General features: G+C 37.4%; 1 protein-coding gene across 4 annotated transcripts in view; it reads right to left on the bottom strand.

Annotated features, from left to right (window-relative positions):
- Positions 1 to 15937, bottom strand: part of TUBGCP3 (tubulin gamma complex associated protein 3) — a 79062-nt gene extending 63125 nt beyond the window's left edge. The window contains exons 1-5 of one of the 4 annotated variants that reach the window (XM_016151902.2): positions 14566 to 15468; positions 14003 to 14025; positions 10670 to 10762; positions 3846 to 3953; positions 446 to 513 (exon numbers count right to left, since the gene is read on the bottom strand). In XM_016151902.2, the coding sequence (XP_016007388.1) occupies positions 446 to 513; positions 3846 to 3953; positions 10670 to 10762; positions 14003 to 14025; positions 14566 to 14597 (324 nt within the window). In that variant the 5' untranslated portion in view covers positions 14598 to 15468. Of the gene's footprint in view, positions 1 to 445; positions 514 to 3845; positions 3954 to 10669; positions 10763 to 14002; positions 14026 to 14565; positions 15469 to 15647 lie in introns of those variants that run through there. The other 3 variants (XM_016151901.2, XM_036228799.1, XM_016151905.2) reach the window with 3 other exon arrangements.
- Between the last annotated feature and the right edge of the window lie 4201 nt (positions 15938 to 20138).

Genomic DNA, 20138 nt, shown 5'->3' with positions numbered 1-20138 from the left:
TAACAGGTTAGAAAAACCACTGTATCCAAGTTATCGACATCCAACCACAAAATGTTCAAGATCAAGTTTTAAGTTATTCACTGTAACAGTACAAATTAGGACCTCATGAAACGATAAAAGTGTATCCACAGGTAGGTTTTTGCTATTATATCAATGTGCTTCCTGGCAGTAATGGAATTAAGGCTTCTATTATACACATTTATTGTGTACATAAGTCTGATTACTTTCTCAATGGAGCTTCATTCAGCTTTATAAGCAACTGAGCATTAAATATAGTTAAAACTTATTTCTAATATTGAAAATCTTTAGAAAAGAAAAACAGCACCTTCAATTAAAAGCCATTACTCAACAAAGCAAAGTTTACCACAGAAAAATGGTCAAATGTTCCCACATCACTCAACAGCCTCACCATTACTGGATGGATTTCAGAATGCCTGTATGATACCTGTGAATGAAGTTTTCTGTGGAGTTCTGAAAACAATGCAGCATCTGCTTCTCTTCTTTGTCGAATAACTGTAAAGTCAGAAAAGAAAATAAGCATGTTAATAACATACATCAAAAAACGTTTTTATGATACTATTTTACCTACAGCAACAGACAATTCTGAAGTCTGAAAAGAATCCTGAGCTTAAGAACAAAAGAACCAGGCAATGAGTGCCATTTCGGCTCCATGAATTTGATCAATTTATGTAATCTCTCTGACATCTATAAAATATGGACAATTTTAAGCTGCAAGCTAATAGTTTATGTGAAAATTAGCTAAGTAATAGAAATGATGGGATCTTTCAGATTCTATCTACAAATATTAATAAACAACCTGCTGAGGTACACTATCAACAGTTCAGTTAATAATGGCTACATGGAGGGAGGGACAGAATGTGAAAACACCTTTAGAATCCTAAATTCAAAGAGGAATAACAAAAAAGTATACCATTCACAACAGTTTGGCTTCAAACTACACATTCTAAGCATTTTTGTTAACACATACAACAAAATTAACAGTCAATTACTGTTTCAAAATCAAAATCAAAACAGCTTATTATCTTGTTTCGTCCACTAATTTATTCTAGTGGTAAACATCTTCAGATGCTTGCTGCTACACTGACAGTTTTTGGAAAGCCCCATTTACCATTGAGAAGTCCATGCTCTGCTCTGTTCCATGAAGGATTGGGGCCCCCTAAGAGAGGAGATCCCTCTCACCCACATCTGCAACACTGCACACACCACGTGTGTACAAGTGCCCTCAAACAAACCATTACACCCATGAGAAAAGGCATCGCTTTTAAAAGCTAGTTTACACCTTCGGTAGTCTCCAAGGAATCTTTGTGTTTATCCCAATTTAATAGGACTGCTTTATTAAAATTTCATCAGCCAAGGTCATTTAGCTTTAAATGTACAAATCTGTTTGTAGAAAGACAATGAGTGACTTGAGCCAACACTTTTTCATATTTATCAGCTAGGAAAGAGTTCTGATATCACGTACTGACTTATGATCCACATACCAGAGATTACATCATCCTAATCACATCTGCACTTTCAGATCTTTCTATGCTGAAAGGTAATGCTATCTTTAAAATGTATAATTACAAAATGCATTCAACAAAACTAATGCAATTAAAATTTAATATTGTCTTTTAAAGCTTATATAAAAATACATCAAACACAACCATGAAATTAAGTGTCTTTTTCTATAGAATGAGACCGACGCTAATGCATAGATATAAAGTTAGTCGTAGGACAGAACAATAGTAATACCAATAAACATGAACATAGAATATTTACCAAAAAAAGGTTTCATCTAACAGATTGCTAAATAAATCTTGAGTTACAATGTACCCCACTCACTGATGTGAGAAATTAAGAAACTAATAATAGGTTTTGCAATTTGTTTCAATATAAATGCTAGCATTTTATACCTGAAGTCAGCCATATAAAATGGAAAATGAACTTTCTGTGTTATTCCAGAGGACAGAGAATTACCATAACTCAACTAATCTACCCAAACTGTAATTGAATTTCAAAAATATTAAAATATAAAAACTATGTCTAAGAATTATTGAAAACTGATAGATCAATGGTGACCATTATATGAGAGGACCATCAATAAATAACACTCTACCAACTAGAGCTGGACCACATCAGAACTGGGGACTCTGAAAGATATGCTGGTAGAGGTACCCAAGAGAAGCTGTGGACACCTGGTGAGAACAGGCAGAAGAGGCAAACTGCTTCAATATACAGCAAGTCTTGTTTCAAAAACAAAGACGATACACAGGAAAAAGACTATACATGGTTACGGTTTTCTTCTTAAAAAATTTTATTATTATTTTAAATATTATTTCCTTGCAATAATATTCACTGCGATAATATAGTTGCCAGTTTTGTTTTTTTTTTTGACTCTAAATTTAGACAAACTTTGTTTTTAGACACTACATATGTGTAATATGCTCACCAGGAGGCCTTGAAATATAAATCTGTAAAGAGAATGGTCTGTTAATGCAGTACCTAATAGTTGGAGTTCTCACTAAGAATCTAAAATGTAAAATAATCTAAACTCTAAAATGTAAAATTAATCTTAATTGTAACCATCAGGGTTCAAGAAGAGAGTACTGTATTTTTATGTTCAGTTTTACAGGCATGAAAGGAAAATAAGTTCTTATAGGATAAACATGGCATTTTTCCCCCGCTACATTAAATAAAACATACACACTAAGAAATACCAAGATCTGACTCACGTCAGCAGATGCATGATTTCAGACTTGGTTTGCTCATCAAGATCTATTTTTTTTTAAAAAAAAAAAACATGCAGATGTAGCCACAGCCAGATCCAGTTACTCTCATGCCACAGCCTCAACTCTATCACTGGCTATGTCACTATCCAGCTCAGTTACACAGCTCTGAAACAGGACATCCACACAGACCACTAGCCAAATTTAATTAATAATGTAACAGCTGGAGGTGGGAAACTGTGCCATGAAGAACAGATCTCCCAGAAGGTGTCACTACTAGTTTGCCAGCACAGAAATAAAGCGAAACCCCATTTCATTTGGGCAGTTTAATAGGCCTTGATAGCAATATCACTGACATTCATGGCAAGGCTGCTTTTCAGGCAGCTGGACCTGGGTTCACATAACCTAAAAACTGCGCAGAGGAAGGAACTGGCCACTGTAGAAAAACAACTCTGCTACTAAGATGAGAGCAATTCTCATTCGTGGGTCCCTATGCTCAAAGCCTCCCTCCCTTAGACATTCCTGGGTTACAGAAGGGCAGCAGAGCCCCACCTTATACAAAATGTGGTAGTAACCGGATACAATAAATGAAAACTTATCTTCTCTAATATAACAAGGTTTAAGAAAGCTTTCAGCATCATCTGAGAATGAAAAAATGTTCACATGGTAAGTCCTAAAGTACTATAAGTTTGGATACTGACAATCAGGAGGAGCAATATTTGACTCACTAAGAGTTGTTTACTACCAAGATAGTAAGCATTCTATGCTATCTGGTCAAATATTGCATAATATTAAATACTGCAAATCATAAGATAAACAAGAAGTTATATTAAGCCCCTTTTTCTTCCTTGCACTCTTAAATCAAATTGTTAACAACAGTATTTAAAACAATCTTCTTGCACTATGCTTTAAGGAAAGAGAATTGAGCCGTCCTTATTTTTATATATACGTAACATTACCTATAATTAAAATGATTTGGGGAACTATATATATACATTTATACACTATATGTACGTGTGTGTGTGTGTGTATGCATACACGTGTGTGTACATATTTTTTTAAGCTCTGACAAGTTTAAGAATCTAACACAGGACAACATTTAGGAAAAATACGTACGTTCTTTCTTGATTTTTTCAGCTACTAGAAATTCATCTCTTTCAACAGTTGGGGCAAAGTTGCTGCCAATAACTCGCACAGCATACTGGAACTGTTGGGCTACATCAGCTGGAAGGTAAATAAAAGAATGCAAATTAATGCAAATGAGGTTAATTAAGTTTTAATCACCTGAAGCTTCTAGTTCAAAATAGTGGACTGGGCACATGTATCTACCTTCTGCCTTCCCAAAGTTTTAACTGAGAGGATGAAAAAGCTATTACAAAATCAAAACAAAATAAGTGAATAAATGAATGAAATAACAGTTCTATAAAATAACGGGCTAGAATATCTGAAAAATCCTAAGAGACAGAAAACGAACTGGACTGCTAATCACAGAAAATGAGCAGGAAAAGTCACAGCCCAAAATATGATGCATGAAAAGTAAGTCTGCTCAAAGACAGCCTCTGAGACACTCCAAGGCTCAAGTCAACAAATACAAAAAACCAGAAGTGGGCAGTGAAGCAATCAAAATAGACAATTAATTTACAAACTGTGTTTGCATCTCTAGATAAAGATGATGATTTAAACCAGATGTTTGCCTCCACTCCCTTCATAAAACCCACTAAATTGAGAATAAAGGGTTAAAAAAAAAAGGGGGCATACTAACAAGGGCAAACAAACAAGGCATAAACACCACTAAAAAGAAGGCAAAAATATGAGAAGCTGGAAAGCAAATGGATTGGTGAGAACTGACTAAAGAGGACAGTGAAACCTGAAGCTCCATGCCTTCTGGGGTAAGAGGGCTGGCCGACAAAGGCCAAGAAGAAACACAACTCCCACTGCAGAAGCCCAGAGGGTCCAGAAAATCAGGAAACTTGGTACCTCAGAAGATGTGGATGAAGTAGTGAAGAAGAACAAGGACTGGCTGGAAATCTGGATGGAAAACAGACTCCTGGATCCTCTACCCCATCTCACACAACCAGACAACTGCTAATTGCCCCTCCCAAGTAAACCAAAGAGAGTCTGGAAGAAACACCAGGAAAGCAAAGAATATGAAGTAAAAGTAGAGGACTGAACTTAAAGACCCAGCCCCACCTCCCAGACACTGGGAGTCAAAATTTCTACGCCAGGGAATGCTGGCCAAATGCAGCAACCCTACTACACCTTTCCACTAATATGCAACCACTCTACAGTGTTCTGCCCCATTCTACAGCAGGCAAAAACCAATAACAAAACTAAAACCTGAGGCAGTTCCCCAGGCTCCACTGTGATAAGTGCTTTTCTCAGTAATCAGAAAAATAAGCAAAGAGAAAGTCGGCAAGGATATAGGCTTTAATACCACCGCCACCCAACTAAACCTGAGACTTACAGATCCTTCTATCTGTAAAAAAAAGAATACACATTATTTTCAAATGCACACTGAACATTCATCAAGACAGACTACATGTGGGGAAGGAGTCACAAAATAAGCCTTATTAAATATAAAATAATTTAAATTATTGAAAGTATATTCACTATCAATAATAGAATTAAACTAAAAATCAGGAACAGAATACCTGAAAAATTCTCAAATATCTGGAAGTCAATCAACACACTACTACATAATACATAGGCCAAAGAAAGACTCAAAAGAAATTAGAAAATACCTTGAACTGAATGAAAATGAAAATACAACACATTAAAATGTGTTGGATACAGCTAAAGTAGGGTTTAGAGGAAACTTGATAGTATAAAATGCTTTTACTGAAAAGGAAGATGAGTCTCAAATCAATCTTAGTTCACACAATAAAATCTAGAAAAAGAAGAACAAAATTCAAAGCAAGCATCAAGAAATAATAAAAATAAGATCAGAAATTAATGAAACTTAAAACAAAAGTGGAGGGAAAAATTCAGTGAAACCAAAAGCTGGTTCTTAAAAAAGAAAAAAAAAATTTAATAGAATTGATATTCATAAGTTTGTGAACAAAAAAACCCAGAAGATACAAATTTAGGAATGAAAGAAGGGTCATTACCACTGATCCCACAGAAATTTGTTAAAAAACAAAGGCTAAAATATTTACGCACATACTCTCTCCTCATGGAGATGGATAAAACTTAATATCCAGTCCTTAAGTGTGGACTGCACAGTGGCTCCCTTCCCAAGAGTATAGAAAGGGATGGAAGAGTACTATGCAGTAGAGTAACGTGACAAACACCACCCTGGCTGGGTGATCAAGGTCAAGATCCACAGTGATGAGCCACCCAGATAGTGTGAATCCTGGATGCGATGTGATGAGAAGGGCATCTTGCCTCTGGGTCTTCATATCGAACACACATAACTCCAATCTAATCATGAGAAAAACATCACACTAATCCCAATTTAGACATTATACCAAACTTGAGTTTTAACCCTCAAAATTGTCAAGGTTACCAAAAATAATAATAATAATAATAATAATTGTTAAAGTCTGAGGAACTGTCAGAGGCATGGGAGCCCAAGGAGACATGACTGCTAATGGTAATATAGTACTCACGATAGAACTCTAGAATAGTAAAGGAACAGTAGGTAATAATTGAGTAAATCTGAATAAAGCATGATGTTTAGTTAATATTAATAGATCATTATTAATAACTATTAATATTAGTTAATATTAATGATCATTATAACATTTATACCATACTGATGTAAGATGTTAATAATAGGGGAAAGGTTGTGGGGTATATGAGAATTCTGAATTACTATTGCAATTTTTCTGTAAATCTAAGATCATTCCAAAATTAAAAATACTAATTCTAAAACCCATCTTTCACAAGTCATAATTTTATTGATCTGAAATGGTGGCAAGGTCTCAATAGCTTTTTAAAGCTCTGATTAAAACCATCTTAAAGATAAAGCAACTTAAATGTGAAAAAAAAAGGTCTCTTCAGTAAACTCAAAAAAGAATCTCAGCCTATACCTCATATCATATACAAAATTTACTCAAATAGATAAGTATAAAACATAAGCCCACAATAATCTTAAGGAAAAAAAAAAAAAACGGAAGAAATCTTTACGACTTTGGGTTAGACAAGTAGTTCTTACATAAGACACCAAAATCATGATCCCTTAAAAAGTTTTTGATAAATTGGACTTCAAGATTTAAAATGTTTGCTCTGAAAAGGACACTGTTAAGAGATGAAAATACTGAGAATATGTTTATAGAACACATAACCAACAAAGGACTTGAATCCAGATATATATAAAAAGCTCTCAAAACTCAATAAGGAGGAAAAAATCCAATAATAAAAAAAAAGGAACCCTCACATACTGCTGGTGAGACTGCAAATGGGTACAGCCTCTATGGGAAACAGTATGGAGATTCCTCAAAAAACTAAGACTTGATCTACCATATGATGATCCAGCAATCCCTCTACTGAGTATTTATCCCAAAGACTTGAAAACCCATATCCAAAAATATATCTGCACAGTGATAGTCCTAGCAGCATTATTCACAGTGGCCAGGACATGGAAGCAACTGAAGTGTCTTCCAATAGATGATTGGCTAAAGAAGCTGTGGTACAGCTATACAATGGAATATTACTCAGCCGTAAAAAGAGATGAAATACTTCCATTCGCGACGACATGTATGGAACTCGAGATAATCATGCTAAGCAAAATAAGCCAGACAGGAAAAGTTGAAAATCACATGATATCAATTATATGTAGGATATAAACCTAAAAGCACCACATGAACAGAAAGCAAACAAGACTCATGGACATGGACTATAGACTAGTGGTTACTAGAGGGCAAGGGGTGGAAGGAGGGGGGAGGTAGATGGTGTCAAGGGGGTCAAATATGTGGTGACAGAAAGAAATCTAACTATGGGAGGTGAACACAAAGTGTAAATATCTATATGTCTTACTGTTAGTGTACAGCTCAAACTTACTGGATTTCATTAACCAATGAAATCATAAAAAACCAATGACATCATAAAAAACCAATGACATCATAAAAAAAAAGAAATTTTTTTAAAAATAAGCAAAAATGTTGAACAGACAATTCACCAAGAAGATAAACGACAAAGAAACATGAAAAGATGCTCAACATCATTAGTTATTAAGAAAATACAAATTAAAACCACAATAAGACACCATTACTCACCTATTAGAAAGGCTGAAATAAAAATATTACCACCACTGACTGCTAGAAAGAAGGCATGCAGAGCCCTTGGAGGTCTGTTACACTGCAAAATGAAACTGGCACAGCCACTCTGGAAGAGTTTGGCAGCTTATTCAGGTTAAACATATACTGACCACATGACCTAACAATCCCACTTGTAGGTATTTATTCTAGAAAAATAAAAACTTCCAGTCACATAAAAATCTGCTCATGTATATTTATAGCAGTGTTACTCATAATTGCCAAAAACTGAAAGCAATCCAAATGTCTTTCGATGGGTGAATAAACTCTGGTATATTCATACAATGGAACACCACTTTGCAATCAAAGAGAATGAACTGATACACACCACGCCATGAATGAATCTCAAATAGGCTAAGTGAAAGAAGCCAGTCTCAAAAGATTGCATACGGTATAATTCCATTTACATGATATTCTTACAATATATAAGAATGAGGAAATGTGAAATTAAAAAAACAAACTAATAAAAAATTTTAAAATAGGCTAATAACAGAATGTAACTAGTAAAGGGTAAATTAAATTTAAACTGGGAAATGAAAAAACAAAACAGTTAAAATTCCTTAGGAAGAATTCATAGCAAAATTTTTCTATAATTAGACAGTTCTCATATTAGTGATAACGCAGATAAACTTTTAAATCTCACATTTAGACCAAATTTCAGAATAGTAAAATTATATAGAAAAATTTATATGTAGCAAAATATCATAACATAAAAAATAAAGGAAAATCATAAAAGTTGCCAGACTTGGCTTTAAAAGAGTAAGAATCAGATTAACATTGAACTCCTCAGTAATGAAGGAAGACCTTCAAAGTGGATAGAGGAGAAAATACCTTCCAACCAAAATTTCTATATCTGATTGATAATTCAGGAGTAGGGGATAGAGGAGAAGGAATTATTCAGATCTGTAAATTCTATTTACTTCTAAAAGTATACCCCAATATGATCACTCTATAGTAGCTACTATCCAACTGCAATAACTCTAAGAAGCTGGTCACCCTGCTTCTACTTTTGTCCCCTTAAATTATCCACACAGAGGTCCAAGAAGTCTGCTTAAGACATGAATAGTATCATTGCTCTGCTCAAACCCTCCCATTACACTCAGAATAAAATCCAAACTCCTGAGGACAGCCTACATAACCTGGCCCCTAGATACTTCACCAGTATCATCTCCTGCCTGTCCTAGCCATGCTCACTACACACCTCCCAGCTATGGTCACTACACACTACACGCCACACTTCAAGGTCTTGCTATTCTTTGAGTTCGCCATGCTCATTTCCAACTCAAAACGCTGACATACTCTTCTCCCATTCCACCACTTCATTTGGTTCTCTATTTAAATGTCACCTTCTCAGAATGTCTTCCTAGCTCAAGCAGACACACCACCACGCACAAGCATGCACACAGCTACATCCACAACCAAGCACACATATAGTCTTTCTTAAACACTACTGTATCAACAGAATGTGTTCAATAAAGGTAAATGCATACATGGGGGCAGGTGAAGGAAAAAAGAAATAATCTAAAGTGTTTTTGTGGAGTCATAGGATTGGGAGGATAGTTTTCATTTTCTTCCTTATATTTTTCCACACCTTAAAAAATTTCTATAGAGTATATATTGTTATAAATATTGAAAGTGTCAATGATTACTCACTTATTCTAGTTAAAAGTTATTTTTCGATTACCATGATCCTGAGTTTTACAAAAAATAGTTAATTAACCTACTCAGGTACATGACAAAAATCCCCACTCAAAAGTCTCATCAAATTTTAAATTTCCTTTTACCAAATATTCAAAATACCTCAGTTCCAGAAATGTTATCCTCTTTCTTTGTCTCTCTAATTTTTCCTACACCTTTATATATTAGTTCACTTCCACCTCTTCCGGAACACCTTGATTTCCCTATCTGCTTGTCAATCCAAATTTCCAGCCCATTTTTCTTGCTGATTATAAAATATTTGAAAAATCCATCTGCTATTTCTTAAACCAAATCTACCTATCATATGTTTCAAAGGTAGAATCTTTTCATGCATAGACTTCTGACTACTACATAAATGAGCAGTGGCAATTATTCTTTGTTTAGTGAAACAACAGTATTAAAATGCAAAATATCAAACGATGGCAACTCCAAATTTCTAGTTTAATATTCCCAATTAATAATTCAATGAATTATTCTTAAGCACCTACTAAATGTCAAACACCATAGGCCCCCAAAATAGAATGGAATAGAAAAAAGAAATAGTGGTTAACAAGGCAGCCTTAATCAGAATACAAAAAATGAGGCAAATAACTACACAAGGTAATTAGATTGTGGTAAGAACTACTAAGAAAATAAGCAGGATACCATGATGGCAAATAACAGGAAAGACTTCGTGAAACGGGTTAGTGAAGGAAGGCCTGAGGAAGCGATCTTAAAATAGGCAGAAAGAAGGCTGCCATGTGAAAAGCTCTTAAACAGGTGGAAAGGATGCAATAATGAGATTCACAGAGCTACTAACTTTGTACACTGTTCCTCAAGGGAGGACAATGTCATTGGATTCTAAAATTCAAATCCTAAGAGCCAAAGTCTTTCCATCAAGAACCCCGGATGAAGGGGTCCAGACGTAGCTCTCTGATAATCTGGCTCAATCCCAGAGTATTCAATTTTTTGACCACAAAGTACCAACGGAATGTATTATACTCTCACCTCCAATCTGCTCCAGATTTGTGAGGGGTGGGCAGTTATCGGGAACGTGGAAGACGAAGTAACACTTCTCACCAAGCCTCTGGAAATATTTATCTGAGAAATGGACACCAATGAATTCAAGGATACACTATCTGACAGGTACCAGGGAGTAGACATTGTGCTGCTCACATAAACACTCTAAAACAAGCCGGTGAACTAGAGAGGTGAGAGGCTATCCCACAGACAGGGCTATGACTTTTCCACCTCCATTCATCACACAGAGAAATAAGCCATCAAATTCTAGATGGAAGAATAGGAATGAGTTAATTCAAGACAACAGGTTCTTGAATCAGAGACCTGGGTTCCATGTTGGCCCTGCAATTCACTAGCTGGGTGACAATGAACAACTTACTTAATCTCTCCAAGTCTCAGTTCCCTCATTCATAAAATAAAGTAAAAATAATTATTCCAGGGAGGGGAACACACAGTGTAAATATATATATGCCTTACTGTTAAAATGTACAGCTGGAACTTATTGGATTTCATTAACCAATGTTGCCATAAAAAATTAATTAAAAAAATAATTATTCCAACCTCCAAGTCATTGGTGAATTAAATACACTATCTCACTATGTAAGCACAGTATCTGACATACATAGTAGTTAATAAATGTTGGCTATTTTTATTATTATTAAACTGAAAATGTCATTTAAATGCCTGTTATGTCTACCATAGCCATTAAAATCACAGCTCAGTAAAGCACCCATAGTTTTTAACTTTAAGCAAGATAATTTGGTTTTTATCCTGTACATTACAGATAGGGAACAAATTAAGTCTCTTCAACAGATCTGATTAGACCTGTTTTCTAGAAAGGATGATTGGCTGCAGAGTAGAAGAGGAACTAGAGGAGGTACAAAATCTGGGCAAAAAACGCAGTTGAACTACAGGATCTCAACCCCAAATGTGAAGTCTCCAAAGAACACTTAGATGTGGGCCCAAAAGTTTTTAAATGAAAGATAGTTGTCTTTTGTATCCCAAAAGGATTATATATACATTCAGGTAAAAGAAGACAACTGAACTTAAAAATGCAAAAAATAAGCACAGCTCAAGGGAATACAAAAACTCTACAGTCCTGCGCTTTCTAGGAATCCAGAAAGTGATGGGTAAGTTGAATTGTTTAATAAGACGTTAAGTTTCCGCCATCCTGCATCTCCACTTTATGTTGGCTTGTCTGTACACGATGCTGTTTTTCTAAAGCAGGGGCCCCCAAACCCCAGGTTGCAGACCGGTACCATAGCCTGTTGGAAACCAGACTGCACAGCAGAAGGGAAGTGATGGGCAAGCAAGCAAAGCTTCAGCTGTATTTGCAGCCGCTCCCCAGCACTAGCATCACCACCTCAGCTCCACCTCAGATCATCAAACATTAGGTTTATCATAGGAGCATAGATACCTTGTGCCAAAAAGGTTGAGAACCACTGTTCTAAAGGACAGGACAACGACAACAGGACAAAGCAGCTAAACCGCAAGTGCTCTGCCCAGCACATAAACCATTAATTCCCCACTCCAGATGCAGGTCACAATGGCTGACTGTGTGTTTTTGTTTCAGATGCCAAGCTCCGACAGAGACCTACATGATCAGAATCTCTGAAGATGGGGCCAACAATATTAATTTTGATTAAGTATCACATTTAGAGAATTCAAACTGAAAAAGGCTTAATATTAGATATGGTAAAAAAAATCTTTCTCCCTCAAGCCACCAGTCTAGTCACCAGTTCCTCAGCAAACAATGTTATCAGTTTTCTGTGTAATCATAGGTGATCTTGATGAACAGCTCTAGATGAAAAACAATGCTCTCAAATAAAATAAGAAACATTGCTTTAAATTTATGGTTCTCAAACTTTTTAGTCTTAGGACCCCTTTGCATTCTTAAGATTGAGGACCCCTAAAAGTTTTTGTTTATGTGGGTTACATCTATCAATATTTACTGTACCAAAGAATTAAAGATAATTTAAAATATAATTTATTTAAAAATAACAATAAAGTCATGAAATCAACTTTCGAATGAAGCCTAAAACTTTGAAATTTTAATACATGTTAATATACATTTAGTGAACATTTTAATATATATTTAATATACATTTTAATGTATAATTAATATACACTGATTTTCCAAAGCATGTAATCAAGAGAAGACCATATTTTATTTGGAGTTTCATCAAGAGTTCGTCACCATTTTGGAAAATCATGAAACCAATAGCAGACATCACTTGTGGTCCATGAAACATTAAGACAACATTCTTTTATCTGTCTGCACTGTGGTTCATGGTGTTATACATTAGGGCAATCATCTTACTTCAATAGGTAGTGTACCTATTATGTCATACCTAAGCATTTATGTTGAAATATTATCCAATGAAAACTTTATTTCTTCTTTACCTCATAGCTAGAAAGAGGATTACAAAGTATGTAAAGGAGTGTTGCCTTTGACACAGTTGAAATACTATAATATCAAGCACATTGTTTCCAAAGACAGAAATAATGACTATTCAAAGCTATAATAAGTAAAATGTAGTCCAGGAGAGGGGCAGAGATATTCAGAGAGAATTTCACTGTTACTGGCTGGCAGTATGTGTTGCAAGCCAAGTTCATGGCTGTTATAAGCTAGAAAAGGTGGAAAATAATGGTTATACTAACTTTATAAAAATGTCAAGCACCATTAAAGTTAGGTGCTTTGCTTCTGAAAGTCCTATTTAAAAATTTCAACTGTAATTTTTTAAAATACTATATGAAAAATTAATCACAAAAATTAAAAAATTAAAAGTAACCAGTGTCTATTATGCCTCAATTTCATAGTATTAAAAAGCAATAAACTACAAAAACATAAGGCCAATTGTTTGTAATGTCATTAGAAAATGAAGTAATCAAATTTTCTACTTAGTTATCAGGTAAAATTTTTTAAATTTCAAACACTATAAAGGCAGCAACATTGCTCCTTTGGTCACTAAGGTAGAACAAATTAAAACAGAACAAGGCAAGCTATTAAGTACTTATAAATTTTTCAGTAAATAGTAGCATAATTTGTAATTATGACTATAATAATTGTTTGGCAATCCTATCTGTCAAAAAGAGAGCAAAAAAAGCATCATCTGTAATAGATTTCATTCAGAGAATCACCTCAGGCTCTCACAGAAAACCTATTTACTCTTAACTTATTTACAATTCTAAATGGAGAGATGCAGAATTTTGCTGAAGTGTTTCAACTTCCTGGAAGGTGTGAAGCTAAGTCAATCAAAAGGAGTCTCAAATTTAAAAAAATGTATATATTTTTAATTGAGAAACATCATGCTACTTCACCATGAATGGCCTTTGAACTCCATCTGCGGGACATATAAACAATGGGATTATGTGGTTTACATCTATCAATATTTACTGTACCAAAAAATTAAAGATAATGGGAACATATAAATCCCTGGAGGAAAACTTAGGATCCACTGGTATAATAAATACACTGATTTGAAAGTGATTGCATTATAATCAACAATCTCAGCTCTCTGATTTCTCCCATGATTAAGAACATCAAATAAGAAAGTTAACTCAGTGGGCTAGAGAGGCACATACAGAAGAACCAGATACGAAAACAACCAGATACAAAACAAGAGACAGCATGCCCTGTTGGCACCCATCTCAAGGCCATTGCACCCTCTACCTGGAACCCTCCCCAGATATCCACAGGGCCCTCCCTCACTCCATTCAGGTCTAAGTATCTCCTCAAAGGCTTCCCTTCACCATTTCCCTCAATATCCCTTTAGCTTAATTTATTTTTTATCACAGCACTTATCACTAATTAACATTATACATTTAACTACTTTATCATGTCTCCTCAACTAAATGTAAGATCTATTAGAAGAATGAATTACCTGTATATCTTTGCATCACCAGTACCCAGCATAGTGCTTGGGGATGGGCGTGCCCGAAGACTTCTTAGATACTAAAGAGATAGTGAAACTTTATAAAATGTAGCAAGGAATGTGTGACGCCATGTAGCATTTAAGAGACTAACCCCCAAAAAATGCATCTTTGGCTCCTAAGGTTATCACAGAATATCAAATAAATTATGTACGCTACTTGTTATAAATTATGAAAAGTCAAAATACAGTCTCAATATTTTAAATGTAATTTTGTTTGAAGTGTTCTCCCAAAACTGCACAATTTCTTCTCCACACTGTGATGCTTAAGGAATAAGTAACCCAGTTGCTTCGATTACCCAGAAAATTCTTTCACGGTGTACCTTCACTTCCCCCTCCCTCCTGCCTAAGCAAACATCAAGAAACGACATACCGTGCCACTAAGTACCACGGCCACGGAATGGCTTTACATACTGTACCAGATTGAGTTTGGGTAGCAATATTCGCTAGGTGAACTCTCCGGGAATAGCTCTGTATCAAATCCCACCCTCAGCCGTTTATAATAGAGAAAGATGGCAGGTAAAGGTCGTAAACACCCCCCTTGCATTATACTCGAATCTACTATACTTTCCTGAGGGAAAGAGAAAATGATGTGGCTCGCCACCACCTGACACCCCGTCCCGGCGTCAACCTCAGGGCAGTAACAGACATGTGACTGAGGACCAGTCCCAAATAAGCGCGGAGGCGCCATGCCCGGTCCTGTGACTTTATAGAAGGTGGACGCGTTCGTGAGCTTACGTTTTCCCGGGCTTCTCTCTCAGAACCCAAGTACGGGGTGACTCAGCCCGCTCCAGACCCTGCCCTCTTTCCCTCCGCCTAGGAGGATCTCAGCCCTCTCGTTCCTCCGTACCGCAGACTGCAACACCCTCCAGGCCGGCCGCGCCCCTCACAGTTCCGCTACTGCCCCGCTGCAGAATCTAGAGGCCGCCCTGCCACGACCCCGCCACTCCCCTGAACGTCCCGGAGCTGCATGCTCGGAAAGTGGCCTCCAGAACGTGCCTTGGACCCCGAGCCAACCGGCCCAACCCCGCTACCTTCGCTCTTGCCCAGGATCCGGCAGCACAGGTTCTGCAGCAGAACGTTCGGCGACTTCTGATCAGGCGTCGCCATCCTCGCCAGGGACTGCTCACGGGGGCCCAGCGGAGCCGCCGGCCCGAGCCTGCCCGTCCCGAGCTCGGCGCGCTCAGGAGGTGCTGCCGTGCCCGGTCGCCCGCACCCAACTCGCGTCCCGCGGGGTCCCAGTATCCCCAACAGACTAAGGCCCCGCGGGCAAGGCTGATGAAGAGGGCGCCATTTTAACGGAACCCGCCGAAACCGCGGGCCCTTCCCACAATGCCCCGCTTCTTCCGGGCGCTTGGGGCCGCCAGTGCGCCGGCCTAAGGTTTCCCGGCGCCTCTCTGTGTGTTTTCCCCGACCACCTCCTTTAGGCCTGGAAAGTTCCGTCAGCAAGCGCCTCAGCGTCTCCCTGCATGAGTTGCTCCCGGTGCTCCGACCCCTGAACTTTCCGGAGGTTCAGGAAGGCGCAAACCCTCAGACTACCGAGAGGGTCAGGACAGCCACAGACTTGCTATGAGAATGCTCGTTGCCCAGTAGCACCTACATAGTCCATATTTTTTTTAAGAAGTCATTGGTTCAAGTCACACTTTTGGTATAAGAAGTCTGTTAAAAGGAATACAAGAGTTTTAGCATTTAGTTGAGCGCTGATACTTGCTATATTTAGCTTTTCATAAGAGCGGTGTGTGGCTTCTCACCATTCCCTATACCTATGCCTCTGTCTCTTAATCCCAGGTAACTATAGTCATCAGAGAGTTAGTAAAATGAAGAGTAAAAGAGGGAAAAGGCCTGAAGAGAAGATAAATAAGTGAGCAATTACAAGTCATTTTAAAGACAAGTACGCGCGAGTGCAGGAGTAGCTGCAGGCACTGAGAACTGCCCAATCTAGAACAAGTGACCCAAACCACACATTAGCTGGTCAAAATGTGGGATCCTAGCAGCCAGGAGCTATCCAGGTCACACAGCTACAGTATATTAGACCAAGGGTGAATATTTATTCCACATCGAACCACCTAGTTTCTTTACAGGAAATTTGGAATTAAGATCAAAAGAATGTATATCCAGATGGCCTGAACTATAATAGAAAAAAAAAAGTCACCTTCCAACAAACCAGTAAGCTGAGTAGGAGAGAAAACACTACCCCTCCCTTTCCAAAGTGAACAAAGAATGCCAAATCTTACAAACAGGACCACCTGAGGTATCCTACCTAATGATCTGAGGTGGAACTGAGGCAGTGATGCTTGCACTGGGGAGCAGCTGCAAATGCAGGTGAAGCTTCTCTTGCTTGCCTGTCGCTCATCTCCTGCTGTGTGGCCTGGTTCCTAACAGGCCACAGACGGGTACTGGTCTATGGCCCCGGGGTTTGGGGACCCCTGCCCTAAAGGAACCCTACTCCCTGGACTGACTATACATTTGAACACCTGTCTTCTACTATTTGAATTCCAGGAATAGAAAAACAATAAGAGTCACAAGACAGAGGCCAAAAGAGTCTCTGAGTGAGGCAATTGGAAGGCCAGGACTTCACGTCAAGAGCAGAACTGCAGTTTCAGATGGTAGCAAGTGTTCATAGCTTTTCTCCTTCCCAGCTCTCTTACTATACTTGCCTGGGCTTCTAAGGTAAAAGAACCCCAGTTGCATTCATGATAGTAACATGGCAGAATGCAGCAGTGAGAGATACAGAGAGGAAGGAGACTAGCAAATACACGGTACAACATAGTGGACGTTGTACTAGTATGTCATTACAGCCATCTCATGTCATTGAAACGAACCTGAACGTGTCTCTGTTTTTCCAATATAAAGATGGTAATAAACTACAATAAAACGTGGTGGGCACATAACAGGATCAGTTCATTAGGAAGACACAACAATTCTGTGTGCCTAATGACAGCTTCAAAATACATGAAGTTGGAGGGACTTCTAGAGAAAATGGGTGAAGATGTAAGAAACTCTTCACACAAAAAAGTAAAAAATTGGAAAAAATTTTCAAAATGAACCAAGGAAGGGCACTATAAATCAACCAACTATAGCCCACAAATTGGGAAGCATTTATTCCGTTAAAAAAAAAAAAATCAAGTTTCCAATGAGAACGATGATTGAGTGTGGTCTTCTTTCCAGGACTTCTCCAATCCCCACCACATGGAGAGAACAGAAATATTCTCAGGACAGGGCTAACTGTCAAACTCATTGGCTTTGCCCCCCAGGAAGGGCAGGTTTTATTTAGGGCAGGAGGTAAAAAGCCATGGCTTACCAGCTAAGGGGGCTTGGTAGGAAATGAACAGGGTAACACTCAGTAGCCTGATCTTGGAGTTCCACTTGGTACAAGTGGAAGACCAGCAAGGATTTTAATTCTATGAGGGTTAGTTTTGTGTGTCAACTTGGCTGGGCCACAGCACCCAGATGTGTGAACAACCATTGTTCTAGGAGTTTCTGTGAGGGTGTTTTTGGATGAGATTAACATTTAAATCAGTCAACTTTGATTAAAGCAGAATACCTTCGCTGCTGTGGGTGATCCTCATCCAATCAGTTGAAACCCTGAATAGAGCAAAAAGACTGACCTCCCCCAAGCGAGAAGGAATTCTGCCATCAGATGACCTTCAGACTTGTACTGCAACATTGGCTCTTCCCTGTGTCTCCAGCCTGCAGCCTGGCCTGCAAATGTTGAACTTTTCAGCCTCCACAATCATGTGAGCCAATTCCTTAAAACAAACCAGTCTCTTTCTCAAAATAGATTAATAGACAGACAAATGAAAGGAGAGAGAGAGAGATCTTATTGCTTCTATTTCTCTGGAGAACCCTGGCTATTACAAATGGAGAAAGCCAAGAAATGAGAAAGCCAGCAAATGGCTAAGATCAACTTTCCACAAATATCTGACAGGAAACTATGTGCACACCTGGGAGAGATCCAAGTGACCCTAGTGAAACAGTGAAGTACAGGAGAGACAGTGAGAACCTTTTTGAGTGTATTTACAACCCACATGGGGATCCATTATGCAGACATAGGACCAAGCCCTAACGAACCCAAGTTAAAAGAATAAAATGAGAATTTAAAAACTGAGCAGAAACATCAGCAGTTGTACACCATGGGGGAAATACATTGCACAGTTTAAATCCAGGCAAGTTACACACACACACACACACACACACACATCTCAGAATTCAGGATAACTATAACATGCCATCTTAAATTTATAATTTCCTACAAATAAAATTTACAAAACTTGCAAATAAACAGAAAAACGTGACCCAAGCTGAACAGGCCCAGATATTGGAGTTAGCAGAAAAAGACTTTGAAGCAGCTATTGTGAATATGTTCAAAGGATAAAAAAGAAAAAGTAATGCATAGGTCACAGCAGAAACTTCAACAGGGAAATTAGAAGCAACCTAGAAATTAATAAAAATGAAATCACAAGATAGCAAAATTTGTAGACTGCAACTGGAGCAGTGCATAGAGGGAAATTTATTAAATTTATTAAAATAAACACATCCATTGGAAAAGAAGAAAAATTTCAAGACAATGACCTCAGCTTCTAATATAACATATTAGGAAAGGAAAAGAAAATGAAACCCAAAGTTAGCAGAAAAAAATTAAAATCAAAGCAGAAATCAATGAAATAGGGGAAAATTTTGAGAGAATAAGTGAAATCCAAGGTGATTATTTGAAAATATTTATATATAATATAAACCACTAGCCAGACAATCAGAAGAAAAAAGAGAAAAGAGAAAAATTACTAGAAACAGCAATGAGACAGGTGATATTGCTACAGGGTTTACAAATACTAAAAGTATGAAAATTAATACTTTGAGCAAAATTATGTTGATAAATTTTACAACTTAGATTAAATGTACCAATTTCTTGAAAGACACAGACTACTGAAGCTAGCTTAAGAAATAGATCACCTGAATAATCCTTTACCTATTAAAGAAATTAAAATTATTTTTAAAAAAAGACACCCTCCAACAAAACTACAGGCCCTACTAGCTCTTCACTGGTGAATTCTGTCTAATATTATAGGAAGAAATTACAGCAATTCTATGCAAACTTCTCCAGAAACTTGAAGATGAGAATCTATATCTCAATTCATTTAATGAGGGCAGAATTATCCTGATACCAAAATCTGAAAAAGACTTTACAAAAAAAAGAAAATTACTCTCCAGCATCCCTCTTGATAAAGATGCCAAAATTCTAAACAAAATTTTAGAATTTTGAATTAAATCCAACAATATATAAACACGAATAACACATGACCAAGTAAGCTTAATTCCAGTGTTAAGGACTGAATTGTGTCCTCCTCCACCATATTCTTACGTTGAAGGTCTAACCTCCAATGTGGCTATATTTGGAGATGGGTCGTTTACAAAGGTAATTAAGGTTAAATGAGGTCATAAGGGTGAGGTCCTAATCCAGTAGCACTGGTGTCCTTTTAAAAAGAGATGCCAAAGATCTTTTCTTCTCTCCTCTCCTCTCCTCTCCT

Source organism: Rousettus aegyptiacus, unplaced genomic scaffold (genome assembly GCF_014176215.1).
Source record: "Rousettus aegyptiacus isolate mRouAeg1 unplaced genomic scaffold, mRouAeg1.p scaffold_m13_p_11, whole genome shotgun sequence".
NCBI lineage: Eukaryota > Metazoa > Chordata > Mammalia > Chiroptera > Pteropodidae > Rousettus > Rousettus aegyptiacus.
This window is presented reverse-complemented; position numbering and strand designations above follow the sequence as displayed.